General features: G+C 37.8%; 2 protein-coding genes across 2 annotated transcripts; one reads left to right on the forward strand and one right to left on the reverse strand.

The window, feature by feature from the left end:
• Positions 1–246: 246 nt before the first annotated feature.
• On the forward strand, positions 247–6,000 carry GTPBP4 (GTP binding protein 4; the record flags this gene model as incomplete). The annotated part of the gene is made up of 9 exons (XM_010074926.1): positions 247–336; positions 791–901; positions 1,177–1,254; positions 1,363–1,414; positions 1,994–2,094; positions 2,991–3,188; positions 3,999–4,064; positions 5,168–5,302; positions 5,815–6,000. Coding segments are annotated over 9 exons (984 nt in total), but the record flags the coding sequence as incomplete, so codon positions are not given.
• Positions 6,001–8,921: 2,921 nt separating this feature from the next.
• LOC104459812 (isopentenyl-diphosphate Delta-isomerase 1-like) lies at positions 8,922–13,408 on the reverse strand. Its single transcript, XM_010074925.1, is given in 5 exon segments — positions 8,922–9,557; positions 10,627–10,757; positions 12,118–12,210; positions 13,202–13,385; positions 13,388–13,408. Coding segments are annotated over 5 exon segments (747 nt in total). The 3' UTR covers positions 8,922–9,239.
• Positions 13,409–13,845: the final 437 nt, after the last annotated feature.

The raw sequence follows: 13,845 nt of genomic DNA on the forward strand, positions 1-13,845 counted from the left end.
TTTTTTTCCCTTTTGCTTATGGGTCATTTCTAGTTGCCTTTTGGAAAGTAGTTATTTTCTTATGAAAGGAGAAACAGATTAAAAGAACTACAGTTGTAAAGTTTCTGTCATCTTTTTAGAAACACATTCTAATAAAATAGTAACAAGTTGCTTGTATTGATCCTGGATTTAAATTTCTGGTTTTAATATATCTGTATATTCAGAAGCAGGCAGAATGTAATTCATTGGGATAATTTTCTATTTTAGAAAATATTTGAAACTTTTGAAGCAGAAGGATTTTCTGTAATAGAGACAAGTACTCTAACAGAAGAAGGTGTAATCCAAGTTAAAACAGAGGTAGGTCTCTCTTCTCTCACTTCCATTCCAAATGAACAGCTAACATTTTGTCTCATTTTTGTGAATTTAGTCTCGGTTAAACTGTGCATTATAGTGATAAAACTTCAAGCATGGTATCCTTAATAGCCTGTTGAGCCTCAGTGGACTTGGGTGCAAATGGAAAATTATGTTTAACACAAATCATAATTAAAAAAAATAGGTGAGTTTTCTCTGAGTCCTGTTATTTTCTCCTGTCAGCTCATTATTGGCTCATTATAAGAAAAAGGATCATATGCATCTTCCCATTATGCTTTTTATAAAAAGAAAGTAGTTTAATGCTTTCTTGTATGCTAGGGAATAAGAGATTAGACAGAAGATGAGATGTGAAGCTAGGTATTTGGGATTTAAAGGCTACTGTGTAATTTGTTGTATCAGGAAGGCTTCATTCCTTACCTAGTGTTATGTGCTCTTTCAGGCCTGTGACAGACTGTTGGCCCATCGTGTTGATACTAAAATGAAAGGAAATAAAGTGAATGAAGTTTTGAATAGATTACACTTGGCCATGCCAACCAAAAGAGATAACAAGGTAGGTTACATGTTTACACTTTTTGGGCTAACCCACCACAGTCTGTTTCCTCATACCTCTTAAGTAGGATGAGAATTCTGTCTTGTCCTAACATCTGCACAGATTAATATGGTGACATTTTGTTGTTTTTTATCTATAACTGCTGTTGCTGGTGGGAGAGTCATCTTGGGATTTTTGAGATTACTGTGCAATGGTGATTTATAGCATTATAAAAAAATTAATTCAAACCTTTTTTTTTTATTTTTTACTGGGGTGGATTGTTGCATTAATTTCAGGAGCGGCTGCCTTTTATACCTGAGGGAGCAGTAGCACGTAGGAAACGCATGGAAGTAGACACGCCCAAGAGGAAATTGGTAAGTGGCATCTCTTAATTAGGAAACCAGCAGATGGATTTTAAATTTGCTGTACTAGCGCATAGATTTAAAATAAGATAATATATAAAGCCATGTTTGTCTTTGCAGGAGAGAGATCTTGAACTTGAAATGGGAGATGATTACGTTTTGGATCTTCAGAGTACGTATTATATAAGAATCAGTATTATTATTAAGCAGTAAAGTTTGGCTGTTTCAATCATAAGGGAGAATACCTAAACCTGACTCCTTTAAACTAAGTACCGGTGCCACCATTTTATCACATACTACCCTTTACTTCTGTTCCAGAACTGGTGATCTTTGGTGACTGTGCCTTGTTTCGTAATGTCACTCAGTCTTTTCCCATTGTAGAGTCACAGACACGTAATGACTGGTCTGATGATTCAAGTGTTTTTCCCCCTTTCATTTTATGTGTTACCTCATTGATTCTCGATGTTCTCTTTGTTAAGAAAGTATCAATATGAGAGAGATTGCATGTGTTCTGTTTCAGCTGTGTATCTCCTGCTTGTTATGGCTTGACAGTAGATCTTGTAATTATATTATTCAATAGTAAGGAAGGAAGGGGATCACAAGTATTTGTGAGTATGTCAGAGGTGCTACCAAATTCTTGCCATGTAGGGTCATGACATTTTTTTTTAAATTGTGATCTGAGTGTTTTCTGTCATTGAACATTCTTTGAAATTACTTTTGTTTCTGTTTTAACATTTGTTATATTTTTCAGAATACTGGGACCTAATGAATTCATCCGAAAAATATGATAAAATACCAGAGATATGGGAAGGTCATAATATACTTGACTACATTGATCCAGATATAATGAGAGTGAGTTTTCTATTATTCTTTTTACACTTTTCTTGCCTCTTTATCCCTTTATTTGTTTAGTGTAGATGACTGTATTCTTAGATTTAAAACAGTATGTCATAAGTTATTTTACATTGTCTGCACTTGCCATGAGAAAAGATACTGTTTTCTGAATGATCGAGGACAGAATTTCAGAAGAATGGAAAATTGCTTTACCATGTCAGAATGATGGTGACCTTATCTTTTCCATCTTAAAATACTAGGTTTGCAGGAGTTCTATTTCTTCATTCTTTGACCACGGCCAGAAGGAATGCAGCTATCGAACTTTATGTATTATTAATAATATTAAATTCACCCATCAAATTTATGTCTACTGGCGCATGACGTTAAAGGAAATGTACTGAATTCTCAATTTATAAAATTTTTATTTAGTGATGAGCACTGTTCTTATTTTTTGCTGGTTGTTGAGAAGTAGTGAGTGCAGACTACATAACCTGTTGGTTATGCAGTTGGGTTCATCGGAATTGCTGGTGTTCCAGAGTCCTGCTACATGTAGACAGAGAAGGTTTTTTTCAGAGTGTGTTTCCAGAAACAGCATGGCTAGCCCAGTTCATGGTACAGTACATCTGCATTCGTGCCGGGGGCAGCCTGGGGGCAGTCACAGAAATACAGCCAAACTATAGTGCAATGGGATCGAGTAAGTCTGTATAGTAGTGTGCCCCATAGGTCCCCAGTAACCTATATCACCAGCTGCATTAAGTGTGGCTGGAGGGGTCATTATCAAGTAACGTAGTTCCTTCTTTGAAGGGTCTGCATGCTGTCATGGCCCTGGGCTATGCAAAAATTTAATGGTGAGGATTGTAAGTCAAGGATTTGATGAGCATCTTGATTTTCATTTAATCTCTCCAAAATCTAAGAAACTGGAAGAATTAGAGAAAGAGGAAGAGCTGAGAGAAGCTGCTGGAGAATATGACAGTGAACCAGAAAGTGAAGATGAAGAAATGATGGAAATCCGACAGCTGGCAAAACAGATCCGGGAAAAGAAGAAACTGAAAATCCTGCAGTCAAAGGAAAAAGATACTCGAGGTCCGAGGATGCCCAGAACAGCTAAAAAGGCAAGTATAGAACATATTCTGTAGTAAAGTCTTGCTGATGTATAATAACTTCATGAAAACATGCAGCAGTAATCAGGTAGAGGAACTGATCATTTTTTCTCGTGTTTGGCCTTCTCACTTGCTACTTGCTTCCTTCTGTGCTCCTAGGAGTTCTGGCCACGGCTTAGTTACGGAGGCCAAACCAAGTGGGTGATAGTAGCCCTTTTTGGTTTGTGTCACAGAAGCGAGTCTTGTGTAAAATTCCACATATATGGCATAAAAAGTTTTGAAGAATACAATTTGGCTTGTTTAATATTACAATAATGTAAAATTTGTTATGGGGCCCTCCTTATGCTAGAAAAGATTCTTTTTGGAAGCTTGATATCACACTTTGTCATGTCAGAATCTCTTATGACCCGTCCAGGATGACTGCATAGTAATAAACTGATAACTAGACATTTTGAGAAAGTGAATCTAGCTGATTTTGCACCCTGTATTTCTTACATTTCCTGAAGTGTGTGCCTTTTAGGAGAGAAAGAAACATTTCTGACTGAAATACCTCTCTTTGTCACCTTCCCGACAAAAAGGCAAACTATTTGTAAGATCTTTAGGGAATGCTGGGACATTGCAGTCCTGTGACGAAGGATTTATGGGTGAAGAGAATTAAGTTGCATTAAATGAAATATGAAGTTAGGACTTTCATCATCTGCTTGTGGGATGTGCCAAATACGTGGTGAATATAATGGGCTTATGGTGGTATATTAAGATAAAAAATAAAATAAAACCATATTGTTTTGAAAGAAACATGTTTTCTTAACTGTCTCTTTCCAGGTCCAGCGGAAGGTGCTAGAGAAAGAAATGACTGATCTTGGACTCGACATGACTAATAAAGATGATGTAAGTTTTTGCTAGTTAAACACAATATTCAAGGGAGATAATTTCATCACATGCTGAATTTCTCTGAGCACATTTGAAATGCGTATTACAGTTGGCACAAGAGAGAGGTGGGATCTATTAAGGAGAAAATAGGAGACCTGGATGAGGCAGTTGATACTGGAATATTTGAATGATGTGATCAAAACACGTTGGGTAGGCTGAAAAAATAAACAAGCATTTATCAGGAGTCATATATATGCACTGCTTTCAGTTAGAACTCTCTTGCAATTTGTGTAGGATTCAAGACTGGGTTTGGCTCAACATCCTTCCTAATTTTCAAGTCTGTTGGATGAGACGCTACTATGTCAGAAATGGCAATAATCATAGAACAGGCTTATCTTTTTACAGTTCATTAATTTTATGAATTGTAATTGAAGTTTTTGAGGGCAACTGGTGTCTTCAGATGTAAGGCAGCTAAAGTATTTCAAATGTGGATTTGCCTTCAGGGGACATTTCATCAGAAATTAAAAAAATCCATTTTGTACAGCAAATCCACCAGTATTATGGCTATCTAGATCCCAAGACTTTGAATTCTTTAAGTGAACAAGGAGTTAGGAAACAAGGAATGTCAACACTACACATCTGAAGTTCTCAGAGCTGACATGCCGTGTTGATTTAGAGGTGATCTCGGTGAGGAGGAATTTAATACTTATGATGTAGGATCTTTGTGTCTGAAATGCTTTAGGGCTTTGTCCTGCAAACAGGACACTAATCAGGGCAGGTTTCTTCATTGCTTTTTTGCTGTTGCAAAATTGCTTCAGTATTGCTATCCATTCGTCTGTGTCTTTTTATCCATTACTTGTGAGTCTAGTCAGAAAAAAAACAGAAAACTGGAGTTGTTAATTGTGAAAAGAATATGCTAATCACCATAATCTGAGTATTACTGTAGGACAGAAAGGCAGAGACCAACAGTTGACAAGGTCTTTATGTTACTATGGAATAATAAAAATAACATATTACAGCAGTCCACTTCCTGTTTTTTTGTATTAGTCTAATTAGAAATGGAGCATGTCCGAACTGATTGTTTCTGGTTTTAATAATTAAAGTGATGTTTTGAATTTCAGGCACATTATGTGAGAAGGTCCCGTAGTGCTACAAGGAAACGTAAACGTGATGAATCTGAAACCCCTAAGTCTGTGGCACGCAGTCGCAGCTCCTCTCGCACACCTCGGGATGTTTCTGGTCTTCGTGATGAAAAGGTTTGTTAAAGTTATTTACCTTTATAGCAGTTAAAACAGTGTGATTGTACGTAAACCAACTTCATACCAGTCTGGTTATGTTTGTCAAGAGTTCATTTTTCTTCTTTTTACAGCTTCATCTGCTGTTCGTTTGAACTCTTTATACTTCAAAAATGCCTAGTTCATTCTTACAAATAAGACAAAATAATACAGACTAAGAAAGTACATTTTAAATTTTTTTCTCTAAATGCAAGTATGAAGGAAGAGTTCTACAAACTGTGAAGTTCCACCTTTAGTAAGTTTAGTAAGAATTACAGGGACAACACGATCATATTGTTAGTGTACTGGGAAAATAAGAGTTTCGCTAGGAAGGATTAAAGTCACTTGCAGTGCTACTGGTCCAGAGTTGCAGATGGTGGCATATGTTGGGTGTTAGTGTTCTCATCATCTAGCTTTGTCGTTTTTTAAAAGGTAAAGCTGGTTACCTGTGTTACTGAGGAAGTTACTCTGCATGTTTGTTTGTTTTTAAATAGATGGTGAAGAAGGTCAAGACTATGGCAAAGAAAGCTCAAAAGAAAATGAATCGCCTGGGCAGGAAGGGAGAGGCGGACAGACACATATTTGACTTGAAGCCAAAACATCTGCTGGCTGGAAAGAGAAAATCTGGTAAAACACAGAGAAGATAAGCAGTCTTCTGAATTAAAATGAATTAAAACTAAGTTTATTAAAACTAATTTCTAGTCCTGTTTTCTTTTTTAGTCATATAGAGTGTTTAAAAAGTATGTGGTTTGTGTTAGTGGTTAAGATAGTTGAAGCTCCAAGAGGGAAAGTTCTCAGACTTTGATGATGCAGTTCTAAGTAATGCCATGAGAAATTTGTCAATACCAGTGGCAGAAACCAATTCTAAATTGACATAAAAAATAACACTTCATTCCATTTTCTTATTACTGACTGTCATGTAGCAGTAAAGCATTTAAAGTTCTATGTAAAAATAGATATAAAAGGAGGTTAAATCTAGAAATGTGATGAAGTGTTTGTTGATGAAGCTGCCATCAGAATTTAAAATGCAGCTTCACAAGGTACTGCATCAGTAAGGTTTGGTTTTCTGTGTGCAAGTTAATTCTTTGATGTATAGTAAGTGATGAGTTCATGTTGCAGGTAAAGGCTGAAACAAGTGGGGAAGTAACAGGAGACTGACAAGTACTGTACAAAGTTAGTATTCATGCAGCGAACTAGTTTTGAATGAATGGGAGAAATGCTGACAGTTTACTAAGCTCAGTGGTGACTGAAGCTGGAGGAATAATTGCAGTTTTAGTACTGACCTGCAGCCTGTGATAACCTGGGCATCTGCGATAACCTACACCAGCATGGGCAGGGAAGGTTAAACTTAAAACTTTTAATATTTCAGATTAATGTTAGTATTTCAGATACATAGAAAATGAGGATGAGACCGAAATTTTGTCCCGAGTTCACGTCGGGAAGTTATGCTGCTGTCATCCCTGGAGGGGTTCAAGGCCAGGCTGGATGAGGCTTTGAGCAACCTGGTCTAGTGGAGGGTGTCCCTGCCCATGGCAGGGGGGTTGGAACTCAGTGATCTTTAAGGTCCCTTCCAACACAAACCATTCTATGATCCTCTGATTAGGAAGAAAATTTCTCTTCAGAAGCTGATAAGACAAAAACATCTATATGTGTTCAAGACAAAATACATTGTCAAATGTGAAATGTTCCCTTTTTGTCCCTAGTTGGTCAAGAACAAGGTAGGAATTACCTAGAGGTTAGTAAAGTTATGCATTATAAAGGTGTTGCCTGAATGTTACACTTAAAATGCAGTTTTAAAGATTAAACTGGAATCCAATGGTATACACCTTAAACACAAAACCCCAAAAAATGTAAGGAGGAAGAATCTTTATTATTATTTTTTAAAAACTATTTTTAAATTCAAGAGGGTAAGAAGAGTGTTCAAGTATCAGCTTTAGCATATTGGAGCATTACGAGTTTCCCTTATCTACTTTGTATAACAAATTACACAAATTAAAAACATATTGTAATGCTGCAAAGAAGTTCAATGTCAAGAAAAAATTGGTCAAAACTTCTAAGGGATTGAAAAACTTCAGCAAAACTTTCCTTTCGGCTTCCATATACATGTTATTTCTACTTCAAGATATGCTTTGTCAGCTTTTGCTCCAAGCTGGCCATTTGAACTAGAAAAGTAGAACTTTGTTAAAATAAATTTACATCCTGCTACCCCCAATCATACTGCTTCAGTGACATTTAATAGGCATGTTGTTGTTTATAATGTAGCAACCTCAAAGATTATTTTCCATGTCGCTCAAAGTCTGGAAAGACAACAGTCCCAAGGTTTTAGATCAGGTATTTTAATCATAATCTTAAGATAATTTTTATTTTAAAAGTATTTTAAGTATTTGAAAAGTACTCTAATATATTACTTCAGTAATGTGGCTGACTGCACTGAATTCAGGACAGCTGTTCCACTGCATTACTGTTCCCTCACTCACTGTTATTTGCTTCAAGACAATACATCAATTAAGGTCACCATACAACAAACTTGGCTCTAAAACCTTTAAGTGTTCCACACCAGGGATGCTGGCACATAGACGCTTCAGTGCTGCAGTCACAATGGGGGTGAGAAGAGAATTCCAACCATTGCAAAAATTCTAGTTTTACCTTGAAACCAGACAGACTAGTTACAACCATGGTTTACATGCAAGAAGTGGTATGAAAAACATCCTTTTTTAACAAGACACCTCTGGGATAAGTTAAGAAATCTCAGTTGAGTAGTCTGCTAACAAAAGAAATCACAATTAAGCTTTAATTCAAATTAAGATACCCTTGATTATTATTTGTCTTCTTAAAAAAAGCCTTCCATTTGACTCTTTTTTCCTAGCAACTGACTGCAAGATCAAAAAGGATTAGCTCTTGCACTCTGGCAGAATTTCTGATTAACAAATTAAGAGTTGGTGTAAGCGCATAAACTGTCAGTCTTCAAAATTTGGAGTTCAAGGGGTCTGAGTTTTCCAGAACTTTGGAAAGACTATTACAGTAGATGTTGCAGGAAAATAAAAGCTTCTATCAAAGATGCCTTTGTTTTCCAGAAGACAAGAGAAGAGCCAGTAATGCATCTATGTCTCCAAAGACAGGCTATGTCCTGTACTGGATAGGTACCATTTACATTTGGTATAATTAACCTTTATTATTTATTGAGAGATGTCCAGTACGTGGTCATCAACCAGAAAAGGGTGGTGGGGAAAAAACCCAAACCAACCCCCCAATGTTTATTATCAAAAGCTATGACACATATTGCAGCACTTCAAAGTGAAACTCAGTCCACACCGGCAAAACATAAGGTTGCTTGTTTGGTTGGTTAATTCTAGAGTACAGTAGCTGAAGAGATTTTCTTTCTGCAATTAAAATCATCCTGATTACTCTGAATTAATTGTTTTTTTTCTTCAGGCAACTAGTCTTCTCCACATCAATGCAGATCTCACATTAATTTGTAATCACTATTTTAGAAGGTGTAGTCATGAGGCTGGGAAGGTACCAGCTCTACCGAATAAGCTGGCCAGGAGGCACCCAACCTCCCTTGCCCGTGTGTGTAGTTTTGCAAGGAAAAGCGAGCAAACTGGGCACACACAGGCTGGGGATCTTTCATATCACAGCAGGTAATGGAGAAAGATGAACCCAGGGAGGGGGGGGTTATTATGCTACCATTACCCATTTTACATGAGATCAAGCTTAACTCACCCAAGAGAAACAAAGCTGGGGGGAAGACGAGGTGAAGAGAGAAGAAAAAACATTGGCTATAACCATCTCTGTATGAAATTATTTGTTAAACATGCTCCAGGTGGACCAATTTTCTGCACTCAAGGGTCACGAGTTACCATAGTGTTTATGAGATACCACATCACTCCTAGCCTTCAGCATCTTTCACTCCAGCTATTTACATTCGGTGTATTTTTTCATGATCAACAAATTTGTTCAAGTTGGATAAGTTATCCCACCACTTAAAAAGAAAAGTCTCTGCAATTAGTTTAAACCATGGAGTAATCTTAACTTCATTCTTGGAGGCTTTGTCCAAGAGCTGCTTCAGTTCTTTCTGTGTCACGTAGCAGTAGCTTTGGATCTCGTTAGGGTCAGGGTTCAGCGTTACATCCTTCTGTACAAATAAGATATAGTCTATCTCGTGTTCACCCCAGATCCCATCAGACTTGGCCTTGTAGTGAATTCGTGTCAGATAGGTGATTTCTTCTGGAGTTACCTACAACAAAACACTTGTCAGAACCAGGGCCAAACCAGAACAATGGCACTGCTAGGCATTACAGTATCAGCTATTACCCTCTTAAAAGTTATTTTCCCCCCAAGTGTACAACTGCAATGTATTTCTTCACAAAGAGTTACTATGAAAATAAAATGTTATTGCACTTTGATGACATGAATAGCACAGCATTTCTCTAGTCAAACTCACCCTATAATATTTTGAATGGATTTCTTCTACACAGCAAGTTTTAAATAACATTTACTGGAGCTTAACACACACTTACTGCAGTGCTGATGAACACAAACACTTGCACCTACCTCTTACCTTCCAGCAAAAAGACTTGACAGCTACTTAAAGGCAAAGTCAGAACTGCGTACTGCCAGACCCCACGTGAACCTCATCTACTGGGGATCTGTGCAAGTTGCAGACCAGGCAATGAATTCTAGGGACAACCTAACCTACAACCAGTAGCACACTCCTTCTCCCCTGTCCCATGACACGAACATCATTAGTTACAAAACATGGAAAGAGATTTTGACCACAAAAATAATTCAGCCAGCTTAACCCTGCTCTCCGTGCACTCCCAAACTGCCACTGGAAAGGAAGGTACCAGAAGCGGTGTGACTGCTCTGGAAGAAACACGGAGCGCCCAGGCCACCCTCCTGCCCCTAGGAAACTCAGGATTGCAGAGGGCTTGTACGTGGACGCTGGCAGCAGCTCACAGCGATGTCCTCCAGCAGCGCCAGTCACGAGGATGACAGCCTGCACAGCTGGGACACACGCAGGCACCCATAGTTAGACCTGAAGCAACACAATCCTTCATTACCGTGTGATTTACTCTTTGGCTCATATTTAGTTTGAGCAGTGGAATATTCTAAAATACCATTTATTGATAGCAGCTTTTGAGACTCTGGAATACAGATGAAGAAGTCTTAAATTCACCAAGTTCTCTACATCTCCAAAGTTAAATTCATTTTTAGGTTTCAGGCTGACCCTGTCTGCCAGACGCAGCTAGTCTGTAAACTGGCAAACATTGGCAAGAATTCCTGTTTCTCCCTCCTTCCTTTACCTGCTCCATGGGAATTCCTAACTCTGCTTTCAGTCGTCTCTGTGCTGCTCTCCGAACACCAATGGCGTTATTTTCTTCCAGTTCTAGTGGATGGCTTAGAGGATGACTGCAACAAGTGTTGGTAAAACAATCTGCAAGAAATTTGCATCAGTACATTTTTGACATGTATAAAGCATTGGGGAAAAAAAATTTAAAAACCACCAAAATACCCCCAGAGATGTCAAACAGTCATTCAACACATCACAGCTTTGTTTCTCTTTTGTATGGAAGGGTCAGAGAGGAAGGAGGATACTTTCACCACTTTTCATTACATATTTTGCACCAGGATTTGCCTCTACCAAGTGCTGCTTTGCAGGTTAGTGTTTGATACACATGAAGGCATGCCTGCTCATACCCAAGACAGCATCTACTTAAACAAGCTCTTCATAAATTGTCTACCTTGCAAATGCTAATTAAGATTACTTTGGAGAGTTCATATGCAACAGAATATTGAAAATATTCCCAGAATTTCAAGACCAGCTGACAGTAAGCAGAAGTAAATAAGCAGTTTATGCTTGTGCTGACAGGACAAACCCTCTATACTCTGTTTCATGTATACTGAAAACTACTTCTCAGTTATGTAGAATAACTGTTATTGGCCAAGCTTTTAACCGCAAAAGTCCAGCTCAGAAGCATCTAAAATAGTCAGAATACCTACAAACTACACTTGAGCATTTTAATTAGCTAGCAGACAAGGAAAAAATTAAAAAACAATCTCTAAAGTAAAGATTCCCTTAGAAGGAAAAAAAAGTCTTTCCTCATCAAGTTGAAGAGGGTTAGAAACACTTGATTTGTTTTCCATCCAAAATTCTGAAGCAGACAGCTTTATGCTTCCTCCAATACATCTCATGTAAGTGAATTTTCTTTCATTTCACTTCTTATTTTTATGTCTCTCTATTTGCATTTGATAGTAACAGTTCAGGAGTCTTCAAAAATCACGCACTATACAGTTTGGCCACACAGTCGCACTTCTTCTATAGTTAAAAATGTGTTCGTTAAGACACAGATAAAGGTCCACATATCTCACTGAAACACAATGCAACTGCTTCCGAGCAGCAGGGCTTCACTACACATCAACTACGTGTCTTTATCAGTGTAATTAAAACACTCCCCACAGCTACCAGAGAAATTTCTTCAACTCTACTAAGTACGTCTTGCAGCAGAGGAGATAAACAACACACGCTCTGCACTTGCATAAACAGGATCAGACATGTCAGGGAACAATCATTTCCCAAGAGTATGTATAACAATAAACTAGTGTTCCCATTATCTTACTTCATCCACAAGATAAGTACATCTTGAACTCTTAGAAGTATTTAGAAGTATCTCCTCTCCAAAGCAGTAAATTCTAAAACCTCAGAATGAGTTACACTGCAAGACAGACTGGCATATTTTTTTAAGTACTGATTTAAATAAAACATTTTGATAAATACAATGTGTTTCATTACTAACCTGGAAATGTAATTTTTGCATTTGACCTCTGCTGCAGCAACAGTTTATTTTCTGTATTAAATAAGAAAACACTGAAAGCTCGGTGCAGTAAACCTAAAAATAAAAAAAAACAAACATAGTTATTTAACATAGAAGAAAAAAACATACCAAGACAGTTTAAGGGCTTAGAGTGGCCTCATATATGTTAAAAACCAAGGATTTGATAAAAGCCTCAGAGTCATTATTTAGGTTTCTATGTCAGCCTAAGCAAAACATTATGAAATTAGAAAAGTGTTAAGAATAACGCAAGAGAAGAATTCTACTAAACTTGATCAGTTCACTATTCTGAAGATGCACATTTGGGCAAGTTTCTAAGGAGGGTTCAGCATAAATTTACTATACAAAAGTGATGACTCTAAAATTCCTAAAATACTGTATGGAATTTCAAGATGCTTTAGGAATTCTGAAAGTACAGTGGGAAATAGCTCCCTTAAAAACAGTAAAATTGCTGTTTTCTGCACCTTTGAGTTTGTTATTCCTCACTCTTTAGGAAGATGTTTCTCCTGATTGCAGAAAAGGAGGTCACAAACTACAGTGAGAGATTCCTAAATCTCACCAACCCCAAATAAAACCCACAATCCATTAGAATTACAACAACAAAAACACCCCTTTCCTATCCGCAGTATTTGAAGTAGAACTCTGTGTGAACTACTTAAAAATCAAAGTCTATTCAACTTGAAAATAACTCAGCAAAGAAGCAAGTGACATTCTTTAGAAAAAGGTACATAGAATCAGGTATCTATAACAGAAAAATAGTACTATTTTATCATCAAAATGTGACTCAGAAATATTTATCAAGATATACAGCTTATATCTACAACCGTACATTTCTCTTCTTTGCTACTGCCTCGAATCCTGTGTTCCCCCAGGTGCAGTATTTTCAAAATTAGATATTGTAAACTGGGGGAGGAGGGGAGTGTGGGAAAGTACTTGCTCTGGCTTGATCAACAACCACCTGAGACTAAGGCTTTAATTTAATCATGACTACATTACTGAAAATATTCAATCAACTAAATAGTTCCATAAGAAGGTAAGCAAGCTGTACCTTTATCAATGTTTTCATTCAAGTGACAGTTTTTCTTGGTATCCGCTCCAATCTTCTTATCATTTTCATCGATAAGGATGCACATCTCTGCCAAGAGCTGCACCTGCTGCTCATCCAGGTGATCTGTGCTTACTTCAGGCATCGTGATGGTAGCACACGTTCTATTGAAAAAAACAATGAAAATAAGTCATTCAGTAATAATAGCATCCATACGGTTCTGGGCACAGCGTGATGATCAAACGGCTGGGTTTTCTGACTTGGCGTAAATTGTGCACCACTTACGTTTGGGAGGTTTCACATGCTTTTGGATTTCTGAAACTTCCGAACCACAATACCAAACGTTGCCATGTGATGCTTAAAAGATGTATTTTTTGTTTCTCTGAAACTCCCCGCAGCAGCTGCTGCACGACACACGTGCCCAGTATGACATTTAGATGGGCTGGCAGTATAAAAAAATCCAATTCCAGATTTCACCCAGAACGAACGAAAAACTCGCCTAAAACCTGCGTGTTCCGCACACCCACGCTGGGTTACACCCATAGCGCCGGGCAGCACGGCCACGCGTATTCACCATCAGTAAGCACTACGAAACCCCCAGACCCTGTGTTGGCGGCCCCTGCCCGCCGAGGGGTCGCTCCAGTCAG

The sequence above is a fragment of the Pterocles gutturalis genome, unplaced genomic scaffold (assembly GCF_000699245.1).
Source record: "Pterocles gutturalis isolate BGI_N339 unplaced genomic scaffold, ASM69924v1 scaffold53482, whole genome shotgun sequence".
Classification (NCBI taxonomy): Eukaryota; Metazoa; Chordata; class Aves; order Pterocliformes; family Pteroclidae; genus Pterocles; species Pterocles gutturalis.